This window comes from Rhinolophus hipposideros (assembly GCF_964194185.1).
Source record: "Rhinolophus hipposideros genome assembly, chromosome: 9".
In the NCBI taxonomy this organism is placed as follows: domain Eukaryota; kingdom Metazoa; phylum Chordata; class Mammalia; order Chiroptera; family Rhinolophidae; genus Rhinolophus; species Rhinolophus hipposideros.
Window position 1 is genome coordinate 22415599 of NC_138055.1, and position 27927 is coordinate 22443525.

At 37.9% G+C, this 27927-nt stretch overlaps 1 protein-coding gene across 1 annotated transcript in view; it reads left to right on the forward strand.

Annotated features, from left to right (window-relative positions):
- Positions 1-27927, forward strand: part of FGD6 (FYVE, RhoGEF and PH domain containing 6) — a 95220-nt gene that overhangs the window by 51406 nt on the left and 15887 nt on the right. Inside the window, exons 6-15 of the mRNA XM_081058919.1 lie at positions 1649-1800; positions 3815-3971; positions 6178-6265; positions 17114-17164; positions 19884-19942; positions 20025-20096; positions 20808-20876; positions 21401-21484; positions 22264-22343; positions 25863-25878. Coding sequence (XP_080915045.1) covers positions 1649-1800; positions 3815-3971; positions 6178-6265; positions 17114-17164; positions 19884-19942; positions 20025-20096; positions 20808-20876; positions 21401-21484; positions 22264-22343; positions 25863-25878 — 828 coding nt within the window. The remainder of the gene's footprint in view (positions 1-1648; positions 1801-3814; positions 3972-6177; positions 6266-17113; positions 17165-19883; positions 19943-20024; positions 20097-20807; positions 20877-21400; positions 21485-22263; positions 22344-25862; positions 25879-27927) is intronic.

Genomic DNA, 27927 nt, shown 5'->3' on the forward strand with positions numbered 1-27927 from the left:
GGGATAGTGCAATCTAGATTAATACCAGTCTCCTACGGCACCCTCTCCAAGTCTTTGGAATGATAGGGTAGGGTGTTGTGGACCTGTCTGAAAACATGTTCTAGATAGTCTTCTAGGAAAAAGTCATTGAAAAAGAGTATGTGAAGAGAAAATGTTTTGTTTGTAAAAAAGGTAAATCCTGGTGAATTAATGGGAAGGTTGGATAGAAGGAGGGGAGAGTTAAGGTCCAGAGTTCAAATGTTTTGTTGATTCTATTTACCAAACACATTGTAGAAAGCTTTAGGTGCAATATCTAAAGTCTTATAATCCATTTAACAGATGAGAAAGAGAAATGTGTGAATGAGGTCAAAAGGAAAAAATAAATACTGAGCAATACTAGAAAAATTGCTTACTATTTACCTATTAATTTGTGACCACCTCCCCCCCAAAAATACAAACCTGTTTTAAAAAAGAAAAACAAACTCAATTTGGATGTAAATATAATATGGCATACAGTACACTAAAACTATACAGTGGCAGTGACAACAAGGCCAGACTTTAAACTCTAAAGGTTATCTGTTAGATAATACACAATTTATACCTAGACAAAGTACTTCACAATTCAACAAACTATCATCTGTAATCCTAAATATGACAGAATTTAGAATGTTTAAAAAAATAATGTTCCTATTAAAAAGATATTCCTGAGGCTCCACACAGAAATTTTCATTTCTATCTCAGTAGTTAGAATTAGATGGTTCATATGGCCATTCTTAGCTGAAAAGGAATCTGAAGAGAAAGCAGTTTTTACTTAGGCATATTGCCCTTCCCTCCCTGAAGGAAAAAAAAAAAAAACAGACCTAGAAATAACACAACAATCATTGTTAAGAGAATGTCACTGGTTTTCTTCAGAAACTTTATTTTTCTGCCTCAACCATATTTAGGTTTCCTTCTTACATACTTTTCTGGACAGTTTTCTTTTAACCAAGGAATGAGTACTGTGCAGTAAAATAAAACCTTTCTACAGGAAAATCATTTTGTTCAAATGACTTGGTACACGCGAAACGCATTGTTATTTGGCTTTACTTTTAATATTAAACAAAAAGATAAGGAAAACGAGGCTAGCTCAAGGAAACAGTTAATCAGGAGTGAGGGCGGGATCCAGTTTTCTCTGGGAATCAAGAATGTGCCACCCTCCACATACCTCACCTAGAATGCTCCAGTTATTGGGAAATGATTACTGAAAAAGTGCACAAAGGGACTTTTCCAGAATAAAATTAGTTAAGATGGCCCAGGGACTTTTAAAATAAATGGATTGTCTTCATATAGCAGTATTGGAATAATTTTAGCGACTATTTAGAGTTGCAGTACAATTTCTAGACTCCCCCTTGGTAATTGCCAAGTTTGGAGATCACACTAAAAGATTTAAGAAGAATATCACACAGTCTGTTTTAAAAACAAATATCTACCCCGGGTACTTTTTTTTCCCCCCCAATTTCCTGTGTTCCTAAGTGGGATAGGAGGAAGTGGGTACTTTTCAATTTGTAATTCTACAAGAGAAATACAGTTTTGCCATTTATATTGTTTTAGGGTAGAAGGTGACTAGGGAAAACTTTTTATCAATTTATATGTGTATGCATGTTATTTTTCCTCCTCTGGATTGTAATAGGATTTCCGGGATGCCGTAGCACATGCTTCCAGGCAACTTGGAAAACCAGTGATTGAGGACCGGATCCTAAATCAGATCCTGTACTACTTGCCTCAGCTGTATGAGCTCAACCGGGATCTCCTGAAGGAGCTGGAGGAAAGAATGTTGAACTGGTAAAAAGGGACTGTTCAGCTTTCCCAGGGTTTCCAATTTTCTATGAAGCCATAAGGTCTCTGCGTGTAACTGAGAGGTGTTATTCCTTACATGGAGTTGTTTCAGTGTATTGAATTTTCTTAGCATTTACCTATAGATTGATCGTTTTAGATGGCTCAGATCCACTATCTTTGAGCACTCTGTTCGGTGCTATCAATATTAAAATTCTTTGCTAATGCTGCCTTCAATGCAAGAAGGGCCCATAATCAGCCTATTTAACTTTTTAAGTGACTTTTGGTAATCAAAATTTTTTAAATTGAGGGAGTTTAGTTGATATTTTCACATTGGAAAAAATTTTAAATGTTTTTGATCTATCTTTTCTGGAGCTTCAAGTTGTGAAACTCTCTTTGCATTTTGGAAAAGAGGCCATTACATTGAGATCATTTGATGATTTGGTTGGTTGGTTTAGAAAATTTACATGTGTCTGACATCATTGTAGATGCTGTAGATTTCAGAACAGGAAAAGCATACCAAAAGATTAACAGCTTCCACTGGGCTGTAAAAAGTAAGTAGAAAGTTTGGTGACAGCTTTGGAAATATGTAGAAAGTTTGGTCTAGGCGATTGAATTAACTGTTGAAGTCCATGGGGAATCCAAAAAGTTTTGAATGACAAAACAGTATCACATATTTTCATGATCACTGTTTCCCTCTAAGCTCTCTTTTTATATAATCCACGGCTTGTTTTGGAAATAGCGTGCCTTTGCTTGTTGGGAAAATATGCTAGATAAGCAATTAATACTTAGTTGCAGTTTAAGTATAAAATAATCCAGAGTTAAGGACTGAGGAATGACTAAAAGGTAGTTTTTAAAGTTATGATAGAAGTAAAATATATTTACAAAGAATTCCTGTACATACTTCATCATTCTTATAAAAAGTTATCTTAAAAATTAATCGGAATTGGCTTTAAAAATGCATATTTACGCAAGCAAGTGGAGACTTACATATATTTTTTGCTTGTACTAAAAGTCTTCTCAAGTTTAGATCTATAGATGTTCTGTGTTAAAATATTAAGCATTCCTAAGAGACAGACTAACTTACGGGACAGTTAAAACAATTATGGGAAAAGTTATGCTTGTTATATACTAACAAATTTTTTCTAATCCTTGGAAAATATATTTTCTATTTATTCAAATAGTTTTCTCTCAGTGGTCTTTCAGTTAATACATTCTTTGGTTTTAGTAGACTTTCTGAAGTAACATTTATGTTTACATTGGCTTTTAACAACAATTGATCAGATCTTTGATTTCTGCGTTCAATTAGGTTTTGGATACCTACTGTGTACGAGTCAGCACTTTAAGCATGCAGGCAGTATCACAGCACACAAAACAGACAAGGCTCTTGCTCTCATGGAGCAGACATGTTAGTGGGAGAAGCACCAGACAAACATACACAATACAAAGCAGTTTCTGATCTGCACAGACAGAAAATAGAGTGCCGTGCTAGTGAATGAAGATTGGATGGCTAAGAAAGCCTCTCTAAGAATGCAGAGCATTTAAACTGATACCTGAACAAAAAGGAGGGGCCACCCTGGGTTCCATATTTCCAGGCATGTGGAAGTAAAAGTTTCAAAAGTGGTAATGGACTCTGTATGTCAAAAGAATATGACCAAGGCCAGTGTCTTTGGAGAGTAATGAGAAAGAGGGAGTAAAGGGTGTAATGGGTCAGAGAGGTAGGAGCACTATCACCTGTGGGTCTTTGTAAGCCCAGGTAAGGTGTTTGATCTGATACACGTTCTTCTGGCTGCACAGAAGAATGAGATGGTAGAAGGAGGGAGACCATCTTTCTGGCAGAGTCCAGGAAAGATGTGATGGTGGTTATGGAAATGGTGAAAAGTAGGCATTTTGGGCATGTAGCCATGTCTCACAAGAAGAGAAAAAAAGATGGTTTGGATATGTGAATCGGCTCATTAGATATATTTTGGATACATTAATAACTGTCTTTTTATATTCTTGCATATCATTTCTCTATCCTTAGGACGGAACAACAAAAAATTGCTGATATTTTTGTAAAGAAGGGACCGTATCTGAAAATGTATTCCACATACATCAAAGAATTTGATAAGAATATAGCTTTGCTGGATGAGCAGTGCAAGAAAAACCCAGGTTTCGCTGCTGTTGTTAGAGAATTTGAGGTATTTTTGTTACCATCTAATGTTGAACTTTTTGGGAGGGTGGTTTGCTTTTAAAACTTTTAATAGTTTGTAGTCATTGAAAATAAACCTTGCAAACAAAAAGATATTAAAATATAATCCCTTCAAAATCAAAGTGGGAATTGAACAAATTAAATAGTGAGAAATCAGTGTCTACAAGATTTCATTTTGAAAATCTGTTACACATTGGAATATTATAATGGGTCTCTTTTTTTTAATTTGTGGTAAAATACACATAAAATAAAACTTAAGCATCCTCACTATTTTTAAGTGTACATGCAGTAGTATTAAATACATTCACTTTGTTATGCAACCAGTCTCCAGAACTGTTTTCGCCATGCAAAACTGAAGCTATACCCATTGAACAACTTCCCATTCTCTGCCTCCCCCAGCCACTGGCACCCACTTTCTGTCTCTATGAATTTGACTGCTCCAGGGGCCATTTCTTATTTTTAACTCAAACTTTCCTTTTATTTTTCTAACAACTAATCTACAATCATAGATGGGAAATATAATTTCTTCCCCTTAAGATGAATAAATAACAAGTTTTAGTGTCAAAGTTAAGAAAAATGAATAACATGTTTATTGCCAAAGCTTTGTGTTTTGACTCAAAGCTATGAGGGTACAAGCCTGATTTGAGTCACGATAAAATGACGTAACACGTCTTTTAAAAAAATTAGTTTTTAACTAACATTTTACTTAAGTCCCCTCCCCAATTTTTTGGTAAAATGTGGGTTAATATATATTTTAGTGATTATTTCCGTTTTGAAACTAAAAATATGAGTGAATTCCAGTCACACAAATCTAGAAAAGTTTAGGCATATTAAGATATTGCATATTTCTAATTTACGCAGTAGACAAATAATTAAACTTTTAAATTGTTTGTAGTCTCTTTTTCTTCTTCTTTACCACTCTGCTGATGTCTTCATGCTATTAAGAAAGGAAGTGTGAAATATGTAGCTATTGCATGGATAATTGACCCAGGTTTTCTTTAGTGTCCAAGGAGTTCTGTTGCCTTGGCAGTGAAAGAACATAAGACAGGAAAGTTAGATGCTTTCTTAACATGTATTATCGTTATATTTTCATAATTATTCTGTGTACCAGACCCTGGAGCTGGCCAAGAAGCGCAAGACATCTTAGCATGAGGGACAGTTTCTTTTGGCTATTTTGATGCTACCTCACAGTAAATTCCTGTCATAGAGAATGGGGTGAAGTTCAGAAATGGGCATATGAAGAAAAAGAGCTTTAAAGGCAGAATCAAATATCCTTGTGGTCAAGTCAAAATGGTTCCAGATCAAATGTTCCTATATACACTGTGGTTTGGGGACTGTCTCTTATAGCTAGTCACCTGAGAAAAAATGTTGCATTCTGCAGGCTTATTAGAGAACAGATGCAAAGCTGCTTTTCAGGTTATCTTTAATTCCTGCAATTCTCCCCAGAACTACCTGTTGTTACGAGTGTATTGATAGGCTGTGCCTATTATTTGAATCTAATGCCCAGTAGTTCTATTTCTGCCACCTTATTTTGAAGACCATGCATTTCCTCCTTGGTCGAGGGGTGTTTATGTTTATGAATACATTAGCAAATGCTCTTCTAAGTGGCAGCTGCTGAGTAGGATGGGCTCTAATTGGCTTAGAATGTAGACTGCAGCTGCGACCCTCTGTGAGAGGGCTGTGAACAAGTTTTCCCAAAGAGTCAGTGATATGAGAAACCTACCCTGTTTCCCTGAAAATAAGACCTAGCCAGACCATCAGCTCTAATGTATCTTTTGGAGCAAAAATTAATATGACTTGGTCTCATTTTAATATAAGACCGGATATAATACAATATAATAAATATAATATACTACCGGATATAATATAATACCGGATCTTATAATATAACTTAATATAAGACCGGGTCTTATATTAATTTTTACTCCAAAAGACACGTTAGAGCTCATGGTCTGTCTAGGTCTTATTTTTGGGGAAACACGGTACCTACATAAGAGAGTGAGCTACGTGTGAATTGGCCATGGTTTTACTCTCAGCATCGCAGCTGTCCCTTAAAATAGAGGGAGCCTCCCCATGAATCTCCTTCCAGAGCTGCTGGCTATTTCAAGTTTGGCTTGCTGGGTCCCTGAATCTGGGACCCGTGCTTCTTAGGAAAACGTCTGTGTTTTACATCATGAGACTTCTTGTCCTTTCAGATGAGCCCACGCTGTGCTAACCTGGCCCTCAAGCACTACCTGCTCAAGCCAGTTCAGAGGATCCCCCAGTACAGGCTGCTGCTCACAGGTGGGCGTCTCTGGCCGTTCGCCTCTTTTCCTATCACTCCAGTCACACCTTTACCTGCTATATGGATTTATAGGTTGCTTAGAACCTCGGATACACATTGCCCGAACTCAACTTCTTTCAGTTCTTTTGTCATCCCCATGCGAATTCCCTGCTCTGGGCGTTCATACCCGTTAATTCCTTTTGCTCAGAACTTCTCTTAACCATCCCAACCCCACAACCCCACATCATTTTACTTGATTAATATTATTAACTCCAAGAGGGTGCTTTCCCAACCACTCAAGAGTGAGGTTTATAATAGGACAGTTACAGTACTCTCTACAAATGCGGTCAAGGAGAAGGGGAATTACAGGCTTTATATTTGTAAATAAAAAAGAAACTTTTTATCAAAAAAATAAATAAAAGAGGTTTAGAGGGTCACCGTGCTCACATAGATGTCTATCAACTATCATGGCCCTAGTCACTTCAGAGGGTGTTACAGGGATTAACTAATGAGCTGTGAGCGTGGAGTGCTGTGTGGTCATAGTATATATACACTAAGTAAGTGTAGCTGCTGTTAGTCGCAGTAGCGTGGCCATATCATCATCATCCTTAGGCCTAGTCATTGTTCTCTATGTCTTCTCCTTGACAGTGGGCTTCAAGATTACAGGGCTGTAGGTGTCTAGTTTCCACTGTAATTATAAAAAGGGACACAAAAAAAGGGAAGAAACTACATTTTTAAGAAACTTATGATTTGAGTGAAGGCACACATTGAGCTCAGGACTTTTATTATATTCATTGGCTCTCTAAATCTTCACCATAGCCATGCGTGTATCACAACATTTACATAGATGAAATATCAGGCTTTTAGAGATTACATGGTTTTATATCACAAAAAAGAAAAAGCTCAGTACCAAGCATAATACTGAGTTCCTATGGGGTGTTTGCTGAAATGTTTGGATGTGCAGTGACTTAGTACACATACATAATGTGCATTAAGAATTTGGTCAAAATGGACAAGAACATTGAAATGCCACTACAACTCTAAATTCAACCTGTTGTAGTTTTATGTGCGTAGATTTTTAAGGTACTTAGTTCTTATTAGTGTTCTTAAGAAATGGTGTGCATGCTTTTATTTTTAACTTAATCCCTTCCTCTTTAACCAAGAGCTATATTGAATGAAGTAGGTAAATCCTGGAAAGCCAAGATTTCCTGATTTCCCTTCAGGCAAAAGCTTCATGCCTTCCAAGCTTGCCAAGTTGAAAGACAAACTGCTTTCAGCCCCAGGACTGGCTATCCTAGGTGTTTCTGCTTAATTTGAATTTCTAACTGGGAATCAGGCACTGATTTCTCTCTGGAATGACATAGGCAAACGAGATAATTTGAGGATATCCTGTCCATCTGTACTTTCTTTCCTCTGTTTTTGGCTGAGACTTAGAATACACAGGACAAAAGGAAGTACCCATGCATGCATTGTGCTTTGAGAGATAAATTCAATGCTGTATCATAAATGAGCTATTGAATGGCTTAGGCTATTTCTACAGCTGTCAAATGAAGTACTGTTTTTAGTGGCAAAAGACAACTATGGTTTTAAAAGCTATGATTTTGTCAGGATGGAACAAGGTGCTGAGATTTTCATGTAAAAATATTATTTTCCCACACTGACCTAAGTAAAAAAAGGTACACATTTATTGAATTTAGGTTTCATGCTGAGTTTGATTTTAATTGATTAATGGTGAAATAGCAAAAGTTATTCTCTTTAAAAGAGCAGATTTTGTTTTATAATGAATATAATGTGAGCTTGGGGTTATTTTTAGTTTTGAGTTATTTTCTTGTTTAGTCTTAAAGCCATTTTCCCCTTTCTTAAATTGGAAAATTTTCATTATTTAAATGATCCACAGTATTACATATAGTAAAACCCTCAGTAATTGTGGATTTATTGAAGGGTGGAGATGACAGATGTCTTGTTCAAGGTTGAAAAGTCAGGACTAAAGTTAAAGAAAGAAAATACTTTGTAAAGAAATAACATAGACTGCATATTCTTTGTCCGTCTTGTACCTTTTCTTCCATTTATTCACATTCTCCCTCCAAGCCTGACATGAGGTCCTCCATTCCTTTTGAAGCCATCTCTGATTACTCCAGTTCTCCTAGACCGTTGGTATCAGTGCAATGTGACGTAGTAAATATTTATGTGATGCTTTGTGAATGTGCTAATATTTATATGATTTTGAATACTGGTTCCTTAATTTGATTATAAGGTCAAATTCCTTAATTTTTAAGGTCAAGAAGTGAGTCTTTTACTAATAATTTAGGGAACCCCAATATATGTGTGTCAGTTTTGGATACCTTGGAAGCTGTTCAGGAAATAATTTTGGTTGGTTTTAAGCTAGGTTTAAAACATCTCTTTAACCAAAATATCTTTAGCCTAAAGGAAACATTGAGATAGAGAATTCAGAGATGTTCTCTTCTCAATGAAAGACATCCAGAGAGGTGAAATGGCCTGCCCGAGGCAACACAATTAGTATTAGTTTAAGTACCTGTAGTCATATAATCCTAAGAAAGTACAGGATTTCATCCTAAGAGTTGCTTTTATTTTTATTTAAAATTCTCACTTCCAGTGTTTATCTTTTGTGATGTTCTAATTGCTTCCTACTTTTGCAAGGTATTTCTATTGTTGCTGTAGAAGTACCCCTGTCTAGTCACTTAAATTTTTAGAAATTGGATTTTAAATCTTAAATTGGCATCTATTCAAACATGTTAATTAACCGCGTCCTCATTCTTGGGTAAACAAGCTCAATGATTTAATCCTTGGAACAACCTTGTGAAGTAAGTACTCTTATTTCCATTTTAGAATTTGGAGTAAATCCAAGTACTGGAGCAGAGAGGATTGAAGACTATTTGAGGCAACTCCTAACAACTCTGATTTATTAATGAGTTTCAGGCAGAGAAAGGGAAGGATTCCTGCCTGACTCAGTGTAGTAAATTTGTGCCTGCTTGGTTTCTTGGGTGGAGAAGATTGAGAAATGCAGAGATGAAGCAGATAAGATAGCTTCTTTTGGAATCTTTTCTTATACAAAGGTGAATGGAAATTCCCAGATGTGGCAGTCCGGCCCCTGCTATTCAAACAACCATCCTATTGTCTTGCTTGTGTTCTTCAGGACATAATTTGGGTTTTGTATTGGGTATTTTACTTAGACTAGCTCTTCCTTCATTGTAGTAAAAAACTTCCAACTAAATTAAGTGATTTTTTTTTTAATTTAAACAGAAAAACTTGTAAATTTTACCTTTATATTGGCTACTCAAGGCCAATTGATCAAGCCAGATTTTTGAAATGTGTGGGTCCCAGAACCTGCTTGGAATTAAGAGAAATGGGAATCTTGGGGCAGCAGTGAGGAAGCAATGAAAGTAAAGCGGCAGACACTGCTAGGAGCAGCATTGTTTTTGTACTGCTACTTATTTCCTTCTTCCTCATCTCTTCAGGATAAGACTATCTTCATTATCCTAACTCAGCATCTGACATAGATTCTGGCACATTACAGGGACTCAATAAACTCAAAGGATTAGGAAAATAAATGTTGATTTTTTTTATTTATTATAAGATTCAGAAGCCCTATGCAGTGGTGCCAATGGATGTTTGGTGGATAGATGGGTGGGTGGGTGGGTGGATGGGATGGATCAATAAATTGCTTTTCAGAATAAAAATAATCCAGTTACTCAGGCACAAAGTTGTGGAAAGGACTCTGAAATACTTCCCTTTCCTCGTCTTTCGTCCCTGACCAGTTTTCCTCTGCCCCTGCTTCCTGCTCATTCCATTTCCCTTGTTAGGCCCCAGGCCAGGCCTTTCTAAACTCACACCAAATTGTGGCAGTATCTTACTACTGGGCATGCCACTTCTGATCACTTGCTCAGGTAGCCTGGCACATCATCACTTCATTTCTTTCCCAAGTACACCCTAAAGGAGGAACATACTCCTGTCTTCCCTTTACTCTCACCATTCTAGCTACCTGGAGATAGCATCAAGTCCTACAGATTAAGGGCTCAGTTTCACGAGTCTGCCCCTTCCCCCCAAATTTCAGCTGCCAATCACAAGTTTCAGGTTGTCACCTGTATTTCTGACTGACCAGCTGTAAATCTGAGTTCCCATGATCCCCTCCTTGGATTCGATAGTTTGCTAGAATAGTTCACAGAACTCAGGGAAACACTTATTTACATTTACCAGTTTATTATAAAAGCATATGATAAAGGATACGGATGAACATCCAGATGGAAGAAAGACCTAGGACAAGGTGTGTGGGAAGGGCCAAAGAACTCCCATGTCCTCTCCAGGCCCGTCCCTCTCCCAGCACCGCCTCGTGTTCAGAAAACGAGAAGCTCACCAAACCCTGTACTTCTCGATTTTTATGGAGGTTTCATCATGCAGGCACTACCCATCATTGACTCCTCTTCGACCCCCCTCTCCCCTTTTTGTAGAATGGAGAGGAGCTGAAAGTTCCAAGCTTCTAATCATGGCTTTGTCTTTCCGGTGACTAGCCTCATCTAAGAGCTATTCAAGATCCCACCAAAAGTCACCTCATTAGGTCAAAAGACACTCCTATCTCCTAGGAAAGTTCGAGGGATTTAGGAGCTCTGTGTCGAAATTAGGATAAAAGACCTAATATTAGAGAAAAAGACATTCCCAGTGCTCTTACCACGCAGAAAATTACACAGGTTTTAGGAGCTCTGTGCATGTGTGGGGCAGGATGTATATGGAAATCTCTGTTTTGCTGTGGACGAAAAACTGCTCTGAAAAATAGAAAACCAAAACCAAAACCAAAAAGCTTATCCACATTATAAAGACTACAGTCTGTAACCCCAAATTGCCCAAACCTTATTTTCCTTTTCTCTAGCTGCAATAGTTTTCTTACTTTCCCCTGAAATCTGTAGTTCAAGTCCAGAGTCTCTCCTCCGTGAATCCATCACTAACTCACTCCACAAATACTTGTATGGCTGGCCCTGAGCTGACACCTGTATACCCTGGCTGGTAACCCGTGGAGCTTACAGTCCTTCCCTTCGGGGCCAGGCCCAATCACTCAGGCTCCCACCACGCCCTGGCTCTTCTCAAGTCCTAAAAAATTATATTGATCTTCTCACTTGTTTGAGTGAGTATATATCCTGAGGATTTATTTTTGTAAGAGTCACCTTTTTTCTTTGAAGGGATCATTTGTGCCTATTAAAAATATGTTATAAAAATTTTTTTTAAAGTCCCTCTTCATCTTCTACCATCCAGATATGACTATCATATATCTTTTTTAGATTTTTTTGTGTGTCTGTTATATGCAGTGCAATTTTTTTTCAATAAAAAGCCTTTTATTTATGGAAAGTTACTACATTGGTATTGAAACAGGTTGAATAATGGAGGATCATAGTGGAGAAAATATAATGAAAAATATAATTTAAAAATTCCTCTGAAATACCTTTTCTACTTACACATTTAGCAAGAAAAACAGTTCTTTGAGCTTTGATTAAATTTGGTCAGGTAGTTTCTTTGATCTTGCTCAAAATATGTTATATTTTAAGTGACTTTAATAACATATTATATTACTTTTCCTATAATCTTTGCCTTTAGTCTGGGATGGTATTAAGTCCCTCTAGGTTTTAAAAATCCAGGATTTCCCATGTTGGTAGAAAATATGATATTGAAAACATCTGTTTTAGTGTTCTGAAGTTATAAATTTGAGCCATGAATAGGCTAATAAGCAGACCCATAAAAAGATCACAATCAAATTAACGCATGACTTTTAAAACACCCTTACTGAAAAGCAAAACTTCTGCTTGGCAAGTATTTGTTTTAAAATCCAGGGCTAATTGTTTACATAAAAAGTCATTCTAACACTTTCTGTGGGACGGAACTTGATGAAAGGTGGGGTTCTCCTGGACACTAGTCAAAGAATTTAGTTTCTGAGGAACCCAACGGCCCTGATATAAAGCAGTTCCATCCACGTGAAATGAGGTTTGGGGGGTTATGTGTGATAATATTGAGGGATTCTTGTAATTAGCTCAGTTCTTGTTCTCTTACAATTCATTTTTAATTATAGTTATGAACAAGGTATTTTGAGAGATGGTATTTAATTATATCCATGAAATATTTTAATACTATGGAAAGACTTTAGGATATAAGAGGTAAGTTCTATTACCTCTTCTATTACCTGTTCTATTACCTCTGCCTGTTCTATTAAATTATAGTTTTTAAATGTAATCTAACTTTCTCTATAGAACAGGAATTTTTAACCTTTTTTGTGCCTGGGTCCCTTTGGCAATCTGGTGAAGCCTATGGATCTCTTCTCAGAATAATTTTTTAACTTACAGAATAAAATACAAGATTAAAAGGAAACCAGTTGGGCTGCAATAGTTATTAACATAGTCTTGAAATGTGACACAGTAATACATGTGCTTCTTTGGTAATGCATTAAATAAGAGGATCTAGTGATGGATCTTGTGACTGCCCTGATTTTGAAGTCGTGGTGGGAGTAAACAGTATTTTGATATGTCTGCAACAACTGTCATGTGATATAAAAAAATACATGATTTCTATGGTGACAGAATCACTGCTGTCGTTGATAATACTGTGATTTGTTGCTTCCATTCATAATGGAGGGAGATTCTGTATTTCACTTGGAGGTTAGTGAAATTGTTTTTGCCCATCCTAGGTTGCAGATCCCCTTAATTCTACCTGTAGACATTACTACAAACCCATTCTTTTTCCGATTCTCAGTACAGATTTGACTCAGATTCCCTGCAAGTAACGAAATGCTTCTGTTGCTGAGACTTGCCTTGCCAAAGATCTAACAAGCTAACTCTTGCTAAAGAGTTTCCCTCTTAGTGTTACTCAGAATCATGGGCTCACATTAGGCTATAAAATCCTATATATTACTAAAATTAAGTAAAATCAGCATTTATAAAAACAGATGGACATACTTTAAAATTATAATTTTAGAGTGATAATCATGGTTTGAGTTTTCTCCATTATTTAATTTTCCAAATTTCCTAATGCATCTTAGAATTTTTTTAAAAATATGCTTCAAAATCTTTAGAATGAAGTATTTTACAGTTTTTCAGTCTGGTTCAGCCTACTTATTTTATGTGTAAAGATACTGACACACAGAAATGCCACCAGGCATGGCCAAAGTCACATACCTCTGCTAGACATGGACTAAAAGAATAAGAATCTTCTCACTCCAACAAGGGCTCTTGACCAATTTCACCAAGCTGCCTTGAAGATGGCAGCAGTATGTCTTATAGCTTGACTCGATCTTTATCTTTGGTATTTAAAATAATTGGTACTTCGTTTTACAAGTCAGGATAATTTTGGGGTGCTGCTTTTAAAAATTGAAACTTTGGTGGTAAACAGTCTTACTGATTAGACTTACTTTTCTTTGGATTCCATAGTTCAGTACGTGTGGCTGATATTATTACATATTTAGGAAGGAAAGAAGAAATCAATAATTCCAATCATGATGTCCTCAAATCAAAACACTGGACTTTGGAACGTTACTTGTCCTTTACACTCATTTCCTCTGTTCTTTGCTATCACCATTTCTCAGCACAGTCTAGGAATCTGACTGGGTGTTGTTGAATTAAAAAGTCCCAGATTCCCACAGATGACTCATTTTAAGGAAAGGTTAACTGTACTTCTGAATAGTATTCTGCTTTAAGTTATTAATTACTCATTAATTATATAATCATGGGTGGTGAGGCATAGTAGGAAATGTATAGAAAATTTAGACCTCTAACCAGATACAGTATTTGTTGCGTCCTCATTCTTTCTTTCTCTTTGGGCCTCATGTGAGAACAAAATTCTCGCATGTCCCATGAGACTGCACACGGTGATGATACAGTTTAATTATCTTTTATTAATCAATGATGCCACCTGGTGGCCAGAAAGTACATTTTGTGGTGCCCATGCTTGCTCCACCAACCTATTTTCCTTTGATAGAAAGAACCTCAGTAGCATTTGAGGCATTTTTTAATTAGTGGGGTTTTGAAACATGCTTCATTTCATTTAGCAGAAGCACAAAAGTCGTAGAATACTATAAGTCTAACAGAGCAAATTGAATTGACTACTCTGCTCTCCTCCTCATTTTTTAAAAAATGAAGCTCTTGCAGGATACTAGGTCCTAAATGGTACATAGTAAACAATTCCCTATGACCATTGCAGGTGTGTCTGTCTGGTCTCCTTTCCTGGGTTTCACCTGGGTCTAACAGTCACTGGGGCACCTGGTAGTTTCAGGGCTACTCCTTCTGACTCAGGACGATCAATCATGTTCTTCCCATTCTGCAGTGAAGGCAATGAGTCATTCTCAACTGAGGGGATGGTGGTCTTGTCTTCCTTGAAAAAGTAAGTTCTCAAAAGGTTGTGCTACAACAAGATGCCCTGAAAATATGGATGGATGGAAATGTTGGAAAGTTGAATTTCTAAAATTTAATTTTGAAAAGTTGAATTTTAAGGTGTTTTTTTTTAACAGGAAAGGAAAATAAACCTAACTTCATTACCTCCTTGATTAATAGCATGATTTTGCAGCGTCTTAATGGTAGGTTTTCTGCTCAGCCGGTTTGTTTATTTCCACTCTGTTCCTGAAAGTTCAGGTTGGCAGGCAGCAGCTGAGCTGGAATACAAGGAAAGGAAATGCAACTCAGAAGCTTATCAGGTTCGGCACAATGGTTCTGAGGTCAGGATTTCCTAATACGTACATCTTCCAGTGAGCTCTCTGGGTCTGGAGAAAGTCTCAGTTTGTACGGGTGTACTTCTGTGTTAATGAGCAAGAATGGAAGACAAAATAGGAACTTGGCTTTAATCCGGTGCTTAGGTAAATCTGCTCTCCTTTCCTTACTCTTGAGCAACGTAGAGGCTCTAAGGAACATTGCTTTGATTAATGAGGTAGCCTGGACATGGAGAGTATCGAAGAAGATGACTAAGTTTTTTTCCCCCAACTCTGTCACTCTCATGGAAAAGTGAAATGTTTGGACTCACCAAACAAGGCTTACATATGGAATACATTCTGAGTGGGGTCCGAGTGAGATTAGGTTAATTTTTCATCTCCAGGTAAAGCTAAGTGGAATGTATAATCAGTGTATTTTGTTAATTTTTGTGGTTTTGTTACCTATTTGATTGGAAACATACTGCCCAACTTCTGTGTTCACATTACTTGAAGCTCTAAATTGCTAGTGACGGTCTTTGACAAGATTGAACATAAGCTGTGGTGCATGGAAGCTTAATGTCATCATATACAGTGTCTCACTGGCTTCCTGCCAGGGCTGGATATTTATAATGTGCATGTCTAGACTCACACAGGTTCTTGAATCACTCTCTTAAAGATGTCCCAAGTTTCAGCACTTGGGTGTATGTGTTTGTGTCATCTATTAAGTTTGGAAAGCCTTTCCTCTTTTCATTTTCTCAACTCCCACTGGCATTACAATTGGTTTCAGCCTTCATTACTTTTTATGTAAACTAAGACACAATCGTGTCTTTAAAAATCATTTATTGTTTTATTCTAAGCATTTCTCGTCCTCTGTATGCAAAGGCACTGGCTCAGTCCCATGAGAGAGAAAGATGAATCAGATGTGGGTCCTGCCCACAAGAAGCTTTGAGTCAAATGAAAAAGAAAATAATAGAAGGCATGAAGTGAGTACTGTCGTGTCCTGTATTATTCAAAGGGAGAGACTGTTTCTTTCAAATGACAAGTTTGGTAGGAGAGGAGGGATTCGAAAGGAGCCTCGAAGAATGTGAGAATTTTTATATGCAGAGTCAGAGAAAGAATTCAGAAAAAGGGAACGTTGGCACAAAGTATGGAGCCGGCGAACACATGGGAAGTGTTTAAGGAATTGTGCAGACTCGGACTTTGGTAAGAACAAAGGGCCTGTGTTAGCCAGTAGCAAGAGAGAAAATCAGAAAGTCAATAGGGACCATGTAGTGGGGAACTTTAAATTCCAGGGAATGGAATTTGTTATAATTTGATAGGTAATAGGAAGCCATCCAACGTTTCTCAACAGAGAAGAAAGCATTGCCTTCAAATCCTATGACATTCCTCAGTGTTAAAAGATTTATTAACTGTAACCTAGTGCCTATGTTTTCCCCATGTTATAAGAACCACTATATACCACATTGCTCATCTGTAGACCATCTTCACCTAGATCAGGCTTTTCAACTGTAGTTCTATGGACATTTGGGGTCAGATAATTCTTTGTTATAGGGCTGTCCGGTGCATTTGTAGGATGTTTAGCATCCCTGGCCTCTAACTAATAGATGCCGGTAGCCCCCTTTCCCCCTGTTGTAACAGAAATATCTCCAGACATTTCCACATAACACCTAGGGGGGAAATTTGCCCCCATGTGAGAATCATTGGTCGAGTGTATTGCGTTCCTCTGGTGTTCTGGGAATTGTTAGACTTAGATTGACAAATCTGAGAGTCCCTGAGGCATTCAGTCTGTTAATGCTTGGAATTTTGTATTAAATGTACATCTGATCTAGAGAGTAAGGTATTTCACATGTGTTCAAGTAAAAAGAGCTGAACTGGGCATCAAGAGACCTGGTGCTAGTCCTGGCCCTGCCACAAAGATGTCACGTGACTTGGCTGAGACCCTGGACTCAGTAACCCAAGTTCTTGAATCTCAAATGACCAGTCTGACCTCTAGGCTCTTCCCAGCTCTCATTCTGTGTCCTGATTTCAAATTGATCTCAGGGCTTTATTTTTTCACATTTTTAGAAAGTTAGCACAAATTGAACAATCATGTATATTAAATAACAAGAGTGACTGAAGTATTGAATAAGAAAGACAAGTGGTTTTTTTTCCTTACTGCTTTGTTGTATTAAATGCTATCATTTTTTTCCTTTTCTAGATTATTTGAAAAATCTTCTAGAAGACTCTGGAGATTACAGAGACACTCAAGGTATGTAACTTTTGTGGTCTCATATATTGCATAACTTTTTATATTATGTTCATGTGGACCTTAAAAGTAACAATATAACAAACCCATATACAAAACTGTTTTATTCATAAGAAGCCTTTTTTTTTAAATTAATAACTCAATTTTGGGCAGATTAAAATAGAACTAGATAAAGTGGTACAATGGTGCTGGAAGCAGACGAAATTATAGGGACAAGAGTGGCCCATGGTCAGCAGGCCATGGGAGCCCGCCTCCTCAGAGAGTCTGGTCTGGGGTCAGGAAGCTTCTCCAGTGCTCAGTCACCCCTGCCTGTGGTAAGTCCGCCTTCTCTAGATGGTCATTGCTGTGGAAGAAGGGATTGAACTAGCTGATCTACAAGGTCCTTTCAGACTTTAAAATCATGAGTCCATGAAGTGACAAAACTAAACAAATCAGTGATAACGTCTAAAATAGCATATTATCCTAGGAATGTTTAATAATGGGCATTAGCCTTACCACCCTCCACCACTCATGCCCAGTCGTACTTACAGGGAATATAGTCTACTACAATACAAGGGATTCTTTGATATTCATGGGCTGTCCACTGTGTGTGTGTGTGTAACAAGTCCATTTCCAGTCCATTAATTTTATGAGTTTTGATCACATTCTTATTATGCATTCTTTACATTTTCCAATTATAAAGCTAAACACGTTGTTTAATACATTTTGTAGAGATTCTCATTCATTCTTTTAGTCATTTTACTTTTTTCTCTAACATCTTCTATTTGCAAGTGTTATCCTTTTTAAAGGTGCTTTTTTTTAAAAGGAAAACTGTGGCATGGGGAGTATGACATGCTTCTTAAGAAATCTTTGGTGAACATATAATCTAGTTGAGGAAAAATGTCTGCCCAGCAGGCAAAGAACAAAGCAGGTAGCGTTAAAGTAAAGAATCATTTGGAAGAGGGAAAGCTTTGCTTAGAGAGAAGAGGGACTGGAGCTGAGTTGAAGGATGGACGAAAGCAAGGGTGGGCATTCCAGATCAGAATTTGTCTCGTAAAGATAAAAATTTTAGACAGATCTTAGCACATAGGGCCTCAAGAAAACATCTGTTCCAGGGGTTTCTGCCTCTTAGGACAGTGAGTTCTGAGCTCCATTTTACAGAAAAAACAAATGCAAGGCCAGAGATTAAGAGCTTGTTTGAAGGAAATTACATGCTTCAGCAAAGACTGGATGAGAATAAGCAGTGAACAGTGGGATGCACTGCATGGCCAGAGGCACGGCAGTAAAATGGTGAGCAGTTGTACCAGAGATGGCCTGAGGCTGAGGGAAAAGGAGATAAATACACCTTCGGAAGGTAGGCAGAAGAGTTAAAGGAACAGTCACTCACCAGGGCCTCTGAAAGGGATGGCATGGGGAGAGCAGAATTACCGAATGGATAGGAGAAGAGAGTTTGGAATCCCAGGGACCAAACAGCAGCAGCTTTTTCATTTCATCCATTCATTAAATACTAAAGCTTTCGCCCTGTGCCCTGGGAGTTCAGGCAGGCCAGGAAAGCGGGAAATGTGCTCAGGGCACCTCTTGAATATCTTCCATGATGGGTGTCACGTACAGTAAATTCTGACACATGCTTGGGGACTCTATAAGGAAATACTGTTTTCCTTTAATAATGGTGATAATAATACATTTATGTTTAAAGACTGTAGAAACTTCCAGGGTTGGTACTAGAAAGAGAATTTCTTGGTAGATTATAGTAGCTGGACCAAAAATTCTCAACCCCTTTCCAGAAATTGACCCTTTTTTTTTTTGTTGTTCAATTGTCCTTTCACTGATGATTTCTGTCATTGCTACACCAGGCATGTTCCCTCTTGAACACTCGACCAGTTTTTCTCAGTGGGAGTGCTTCTGCCGTATCGTGTGCGTTTCTAATTAATATTGCAGGAGGTTTAGCATCCCTGGTTCCTACCCACTAAAGACCAGTGGACCCTCCCAGTCATGTGACAACCAAAAATTTTCTTTACACATGTCCAAATGTCCTTTTGGAAGCACTACTGCCTTGGGTTGAGAACAACTAGCCCAAAAGGCGCAAAAGTGCAGACTTTTTTTTTTTTTAATATAGCTGGTTACAAAGATGATAAGATTGGTGCATTCAAAAACACTTTGCTGAAGGCAAGGGGTTAATAAAAAGAATAAAATACAGATGAAGCCACATAACGCAGCTTATATAATAAGGCTTGTAATTTCCTGAGGTCTAGTAGGTATGTGGCATTTCCTCCTTCTTGGGATCAGACTAAAAGAAGGCAGCTCAGCCCTGAGCCTCTTACATAGTCGCTCCTTATAGTTCTGGATTCCTATCCCGGGATGCTTTCTCGCAAGGCAGTTGGTACTGGAATGGTCCTTAGCTTCCAGGTGAAATGCTGTCCTTAACGAGTATGCTTGTATATTTCAACAGGCTAATCAGATCTCAGCATAAAACAGCCCTGACATTCATACTACTGATACATACAGCATATAATGTCTCGGTAGAGCCTTTCTTTGGCTCGTTTTTTTTCTTCAAGTTCTGTTTTGGACTGTTTTTCCTTGGTTTTGCCCTCTTAACCTCGTCATCCATATTTCTGCCTATGCAGTTAACTGAGCTCTTCCAGTGGTCGGTAGCTGTGAAGTAGCCATCTTGTCGCCTAGAATTGCTTCATGTTGCAGTTCATTGGTAATGACCAAATGCCCCTTCTGTTCCTATATATTGTAGATGCCCTTGCTGTTGTTATAGAGGTGGCCAATCACGCCAATGATACAATGAAGCAAGGAGTAAGTATCTGATCTAGGTAGAGGGTGTACTCTTGAACCTGGGAGCCTGGGCCTTCATATGCTCTGCCTTCTCTTTCTGTAGGATAATTTCCAGAAACTAATGCAAATTCAGTACAGCTTAAGTGGACACCATGAAATAGTACAGCCTGGACGGGTAAGTGTTTTAAACTGCCTTTTACAAATTTAACACAATGCAGTTAGGCACAGATTGTCGCTATTTTTTGTTTCAGTTATGAAAATAGGTTATTTGTTATTGTTTCTCTTCACTGACTCAGTCTTGATCAACTAAGTTATTTTATCCATTCAAAACATTCATGACTTAAGTCACTGTGACAAGAAGTCCAGTTCAATTAGGATAATGGCAAGGGACCCCACAGGGTATCTGATGAAATAGGATCATTTTCTTGTGTAGTACTAGCTGACCTCATACAGTTTTAAAGACAATTTCATTTAAAATCTTTAATGTAAGAGAGGATTATGAGAGGAGGAAGAAAATTGGTATTTTGATGCTCCTCATAAAGCACAAAAGTGGCCTAGGGAATGAATTTAGGAACATTACGAAATGCAATTGTCAGGATGTCGGTTATGCCTCAGGATGAAGTACACGCTGGGGCAATTACATTTCAGACCACATAGCGCCCCTGGGGCCAGTATTGGATTTATGAAACTGCAGCCTTATCAAATTCCTATATGACTTAAAGGGTGTAAAAAGAAACCATGACTGTAAGAAGTCACAAGGAAACTGCGTCTGCCCAACCCCCACCAAAAAAAAATTTAGGGAAAGAAAGTCGAAAAGCAAATTATATGTATATTGTAGTTGTGTTATGGTGGTAGGACTAAATGGGTGTTTGTTTGGATCAATCAGGTGTTTCTCAAAGAAGGCACTCTGATGAAGCTATCTCGGAAAGTCATGCAGCCCCGAGTGTTTTTCCTGGTAAGTGGCCAGGTTCTCTTCTGATGAGCCCAAGGAGGCAGGAATCCGTGCTTAATGAAAGGAGACATTTGTACATTAGCACATTCAAGTAGTGGTTTTAGTGGGATCTTTGACTGGCTTTATTGCTTCTTTCCATTTCAAGTATAGGAAACCAAGTCTTTTACGATGTGTGACCGGAAAATTGCTTCCTTTTCTAATTTAGTTTATTTCATTTCTAATTTGGAAAATTTGATTCAATCGATTATTTATTTAGACAAATTGTAATACCTTAGTGGGATTTAGAATTGAGAAACCATTAAATCTGTCTACAGAAGAAAGCACATATTTTAGAAATTGCCTTTTTAATAATATATATTCTAACAAAACCTTGGTGGTTCTAGTTTCTATAAGCGGAACATAAGTATTTTATTCAGAGAGCTTTTATGAGAGAGGTAATAGTTTTCCTTTATTCTTGTGTCTTATCAATAACTTTGCAGCTGAAATTCGTTCCTTTACCTCATCCTATGAAATGTTTCTACTTTCAGTTTAATGATGCCCTACTGTATACAACACCAGTGCAGTCTGGGATGTATAAACTGAACAACATGCTCTCATTGACTGGAATGAAGGTCTGTGCATCTTCTAGATTTTTTTTTAACCTAAATATATTTAGAGAAAAAGTCCTAAGGCTTTCTCACATCTTTAACTTTCTCTCACCATCTATTACTGTTTCTGCGTTCATTTATTCACTCGTGTGATCAGTTGTTCACTCATACACTAATTTATTCATAAGATATTTATTGAGAATTATTATAAATAAAGCATGGCAATAGGTTAGGTGGAAAATACAAAGATAAATGGAAGCGTAATTCTTTTTGTCTCCACTCCTATACCAGTCTCCCCGGGAGCTTAGCAACTAGTTGGTAAGATAGTATGCTACACATAGATATTTATAAAATAGACAGTAATAAACATTACTATAAAGGCACAGTTAGAGTTTTTGCTTGGGAGTTCAGAAAATAAAGAACGTGCAGCTTTTAGTGGGATGTGGGGGAGGGATTGATGGCGGCTAGGAAAGAGGGAGAACTAGGAAGTCTTTTTGGAGAAAGAGCCAGAATAGATCACAGTCGGCCATGCTGAGATGTGGGGAAAGGCATTCCAAGAGAAAGGCTTGAAGGTGGGAAAGTTGGGCCTGTGTGTATGTAGGTATTTAAATTCATCTGGAGCAGACAGTAGATGAAGGAGAGTACTGGTAGATAAAGCTGGATACGAAGGGGGGGGTGGTGGTGGTGGTGGTGGAGGAGGTGGAGGAGGATGTCAGCAGTCAAAACATTGGGCAACTAGCTGTGTGTCAGAGATGAGATTTTCAACAGGATGAGTTTGCTCAAGTTGTTTTGCTTTCTTCCAGGTTAAAAAACCCACCCAAGAAGCATATCAGAATGAACTAAAGATTGAGAGTGTAGAACGTTCCTTCATTCTCTCAGCCAGGTAAATTTAAAAAATATGTATAGATGAGCTTTTGCCAGTATGACAGGGTCAGACATTTCCAGCATTTTTTTTACATTTAGGTTACCTACTAGACTTATCTTTTCTCCCTTCTTTTCTTTCTGGATACCATGCATTTTTCTCTTGATTCACCATGTAGGTAAAATGTCTGAGAGCTGATGCAATAGTGTGCTAGAAGCACAATGATAAAAATGTTCCTCTGAATAGAATAATAATGCTGAAAAATGCTTTGGTGATCATTTTTTAAAAGTGAGTATTTCAAATCTTTTTACAACACTGAATGTTTTTAAAAACATCTAGTGCTTTATCGTTCACTAGGAAGTTTTCACATAACACTGAAAGGATATAAATTTACGAGGTATGTGTCATCTCATTAAAAATGAGGAAGACTGAGTTATAGAAAAATTGGGTTGCCGTCTTAAGGATATCTAGCTGGCAAAGTCAAGATACAAGTAGAAGTTTTTCGCTTTTGAATCTGTTGTTTATGATACCACATTGCCTCAAACTGGAACCTGCAGTGACTTATGTGTAAATCAAACCACCTTACTGTAATATAAATAAAATCCTTAAAAAACCCTGAACCTGTATGAGTAATAAACATATATTATTGAGTTATTGGCTGAGTGGCCGAAGTGGGTGTTTGGCAGGATTTGACTGGTGAAGGGAGAGACGCCAATAGCCACAGCATGCTCTCCACTGCTGGGACTGGGTAACGAGTCAAGATGGCTGTCAGATCTAACCTTTGATGTAATAAAAATAGTAGCAAATATTTTTGTAGCACTTACTTTGTGCCATGCACTATTATTCTAAGCACCCTCTGTATATTAATTCATTAAATCTTCACAACAATCTTTTACGGTAAGTTATTATTACGCCCATTTTATGGTGAGATAAGCCACCCAGCTATTAAGTAGCAGGGCCAGGAATTGGACCCATGCACCCTGTGTATAGCTCTGTCCAAACCATGAAAATCAAGTAGGGTCTGGGAGTAGCTAGAGTCATAACTAGAAACATTTATTTCTCTGCATGGTGCTAAATGTTTTATATTTATTTTCTCTTTTATTTTCCATGATAGCTAGTGGAGTAGGTATTGTCTTGACCTTCCACATGAGAAAAATGGAGGCTCAGAGAGGTTAAAAAAATAAGTCCAAGGTTATACAACTAGTAAGTAGTGGAGCTGAAATTTGAACCCAGGTGTATCTGACACTAAATTTATGTTTTCAATCACAATAATACTGCCTTTTTCCATGGACGTTAAGGACTCAGACCAAATGTCTGACTTCCCCAAATCAGAGGACCACAGAGCAGCTAGCTCCCTGCGTCACGTCACTCTTCTGAAATGGAATGGCCACTGCTGCCTGACACCCCATCTCAGGATAGTGGGAGAAGACAAATATCTGTTTTCAGGGTTTGTCAGATGCTTCCCAGCTCCCAGCCAGAGCTCGGACCTTTCTTTCTTTCTTTTATTATTCTTTATTCTTTTTTTTCTTTTTGAGTTTGAACAAAAATGCAAAGAACATCAAGTCCTTGTACATCAGGCTCCTGGCAAATACTTAAACTCGGTTCTTAAAATCAAGAAAGTTATTTTTCAAAGGTCCAAAGAGGAAATGCCTATAGGAAAGTCAAGTTTTCAATGGTACTTAAGCTTCCTAACTAAAAATGTACTTTGGTAAAAACAGAATTCTATTTCATTAAAAATTAAACAACTCAGCAAATGATGGTAAATCTTTCTTTCTTTGGTTGCTAATCGGGTGAATACCTGGATGTCCCTGTTTTTCCAGATTGGCTTCTTAGATTTCAGTAAGGTCATTGGATTTTCAGGTGTGATGGGAAACATCGAGGGTTTTAAGCAAAAGATTGATATGGTCAATTTATATTTTTAAAGAGCACACTGTCTGCTTTGTAGAAGACAGGTCACCAGAGACTAGAGTAGAAGTTGGGAGATCAGATTGGAGGCCACAGATGATTGTGTCTTGGACGAAAGAGGTAGGAAGTGGTCAGAATCAGGAATAGCCAATAGGATTGCTAATAGACTGAATGTGGGGTCTACAGGAGAAATTATAATAATACTGGAAAATCCTTGATAAAGGAAAAGGGAATTTCCAAGGGAGGATTAAGGTGGTTCAGGGAAAAGGGTACTAACACAATTGAATGCCACAGCGACCCACGCTCCCCTTCTGAATTTCCCCAGCCACAGTAAGGCAAGTCCTGTATAACATGTGAAAAGGGGATAAGAAGATCTCTTATGATCTGGTTCTCATCTACCTTCCCAGCCTGATCTCCATTCATTCTCCCTGTCTCCACCCCCATGAAAGCATGATCTGCTTGTGATTCTCCATGCACACCAGCCTACTTTACATCCTTCTGCCTTGCACAGGCAGCTACCTCTGTCTGGAATTCATCCATGGTTCAATAAATAATATGAAGCCTCTATTCCGGGCCAGGCATCAGGGTAATATGGGGAATTAAAAAGGCCCTGCTTGCCTGAGTTTACAGTCCATTAGGAAAGACACACACTTAGCAAATATTAATACAACCAATTACTATTATGATTTAGTAGTATATAGGAAAACTACCAGGTACTACGAGGCTGTAAAACAAAGGACCTTGAACTAGATTTGGTGGAGAAAGGGCAGTCAGGGATAGCTTCCCCAAAGACCTGCTGTGTCTACTGAGTTATGAAGGATAAATAGGAGTTGGATGGCTAGGCAGAGGAAAGGAAGAGGCTTCTGGTCATTAGGAGCAATGTGTATGAAGGTCCTGAGGTAGAAAGAGACATGGCGTATTCAAAGAGCTGAAAGGCTGGTGTGGCATGAACACAGAATGAGAGGGAAAGTGACCCAGGATAAGCCTGGAGGGACGGGGAGATAGATTTTACAGAACCATCTTGTGGATTTTGGTTTTTAGCCTAAGAGCCACAGGAAACCACTGAATGATGTAATCAGACTGGCATTTAAAAAAAATAATCTGGTTGCTTTGTGAAGAATGATTTGGGAGGGGAACTAAAGGAGAAGGCTAATAGTGGATAAGAGAGGCATGGAGAGTGAGTCTCCAGCTTGTACAATGTATTGGATAATGTTGCCATTCGTTGTGATACGAAACACTGGGAGAGGAGCAGCTTTGGGGGAGAAATCAGGAATTTAGTTTCAGATGTCCGTATTGAATGTGAGGTACCTCTGAGTCATCCAAATGGAGCCATCACGGAGGCAGTTTATGTAAGGATCTGAATGTCAGGAGGAATCCTGGACTAGAGGCATGTATTTGGGAGTCCTCAGCTTAGAGATGCTAACTAACCAAAGCTAGGAGACTGAATGAGGGTGCACAGAGAGACTCAAGAGTTCCCTGTCAAACTCCTATAATGCTAATCCTCTCTTAGTCATCACTCTACAAAGCCTTCCCTACTACCTACATAAGGTAATTTACTACTTCTTTGTTATCTATCTACCTTGCCTTTATTATATCATATGGTAACTGCTTGGTTCTATGTCTCACCTCAATTAGATGTACGCCCTTACAAGTAAGGTGTATTTTGTGTGCTCAGTTCATGACTTAGTACTTGGCCCTTCGTAGGCTCCCAGTAAATGTTACTCAAATAAATTGAATTAAAGCAATGTGGCCTTTGGACCTCAGAGTAGCGTGTTAAACACAAGTAGTAAATGGTGTGACAACGTCTAACACACCAGAAATCCTTCTTTTGGAGAGTTTTTCCCCTTGAAATTCATCCCAAGCAATGGGATAGTAGTGCTTACTGAATACAAATTTGCTTTCTGGTAATGTGTACATTCCGTAAAGAAAAGGATACTTGGTTTAACTGTTTTTTTGATCCGAGAAAGATGCTAATTTCTTCTGCTAATCGTGTTAAAAAAAGGAGAGCTAGAATGTCTCCACTCAATGCTGTGGGCAAATGTGTGTGGTCTGTGAGAAATGTGTTATCAAGAGCTGGTAAACATTGCTTTGGCAGAACCCCACACAAGAGACTGCCAGGAATGATTAAATGAAAGAACAGCATATGTGACATGATTTGCACAGTCGAATCACATTCCACATACTCTCAGTGCTCCAGAAAAATCAGACGGCAATTCTCAAATTAGCCATCTGCCTCTCTGCTTTCTGTTACTTCTTCCAGTGAAAAGTTGGGGAGGGAGGAAGGGAGGGATAGACAGTAATATTTTATGAATGTTTACTTGGAAGCCTGAGCATATGTTCCCGTAGTGCAGTTCTTCAGAGAACATGGACGGAGGCCAGAGATGACATGGTGGTGAAAGGTCTTACCCTTAGCCACACTTGGTCTGATACCAACTCATCATATAGTAGTCAGTTATCTAAGACAAATTATCTAACATTTCAAATCCTCCCTTATCTGTAAATGTGATGGTGGTGCTGTTGGGATGGGGGTGTGTAAGATCCAACATATAGTCCATAGAGTAGCTCTAGGATGAGATATGATGACATTTGCAAAGCATTTAGCACAGTTGGCTGACGTGTAGGAATTGTTAAATAAATGTCAGCTATTGTGACAGTAACGGTAGAATAGTGGAGGTAAACTGAGGCACGTTTTATTTGTTTTGGAAAGATAGGAGCTGTTTCTATTTTATTTCGTTCTTAGTAGATAATGCAAATTTGAGAAACATGCTAGTTTTAAATTTTCATTTGTAAACTGGATTTCTTCCTTTTAACATCCCTGAGTGCAAATTTGAAATGGCATTTAAGTCATTTAGTAAAAAAGTACATTCTGAGAATGATTATTGTGAGGAAGACAAGTAGTTTTTTAGTATCTCCTTGACCTTTTCTGGGTTCATCGAAATGCAACAAAATAGGCCTATTTGTACCATTATTTATGATAGAATTTTTCATTTTAAAAATATCATTTAAGAGTTCAAAAACCACAGCCATACACATGCTTTCAGTGTCTTATTCAGTGTTACATAACTTTCTTCTATTTGCTTTTTTATATAAACTTCTATTAATAAAATATTTTGGAATAAAAGTTCAAATATACTTAAAATTAGAAACTGCATATTCAGTTACCCAGACTCAAAAATTATCAAGAATATTCTGCCACAAATTTTCCCATTTTCTAAAGTATTTTAAAACAAATTGCAGATATCAGGTCTTTTCATTCCTATATACTTCAGTACGCCTCTCTAAGAAAAATACACATTTTCTTACACAATCACATTCCCATTATTATGATGGATTTTATTTTATTATGATAGAGTTTTAAATTGACAAATTCCCGTCTTTCTCTCTCCTCCCTTCCCCCCCCCCCCCCCCCACACACACACTAAATTGTGCCTCTCCCTCTTGGGTATGCAAAGCAAAATGTGCTGATACCAGTGATAATCTGGAGTTACCACAGAGGCGTTTGGGGAAGAGGTGTGGTTGTACAAAAGCAGAACATGAATGCCTTTTTCTAAACAGACTTTCCCCCTACTTGGCCCATTTTCATTTAGGTTTGAATCATGAACTGAGGGTAGGAACAGAAAATGTGATGAGTTGAATATGTAGGGGCACCCTAATAACTACAGGTTATTTCCCTTATTACCCACTTCTTAAATATCTGTTT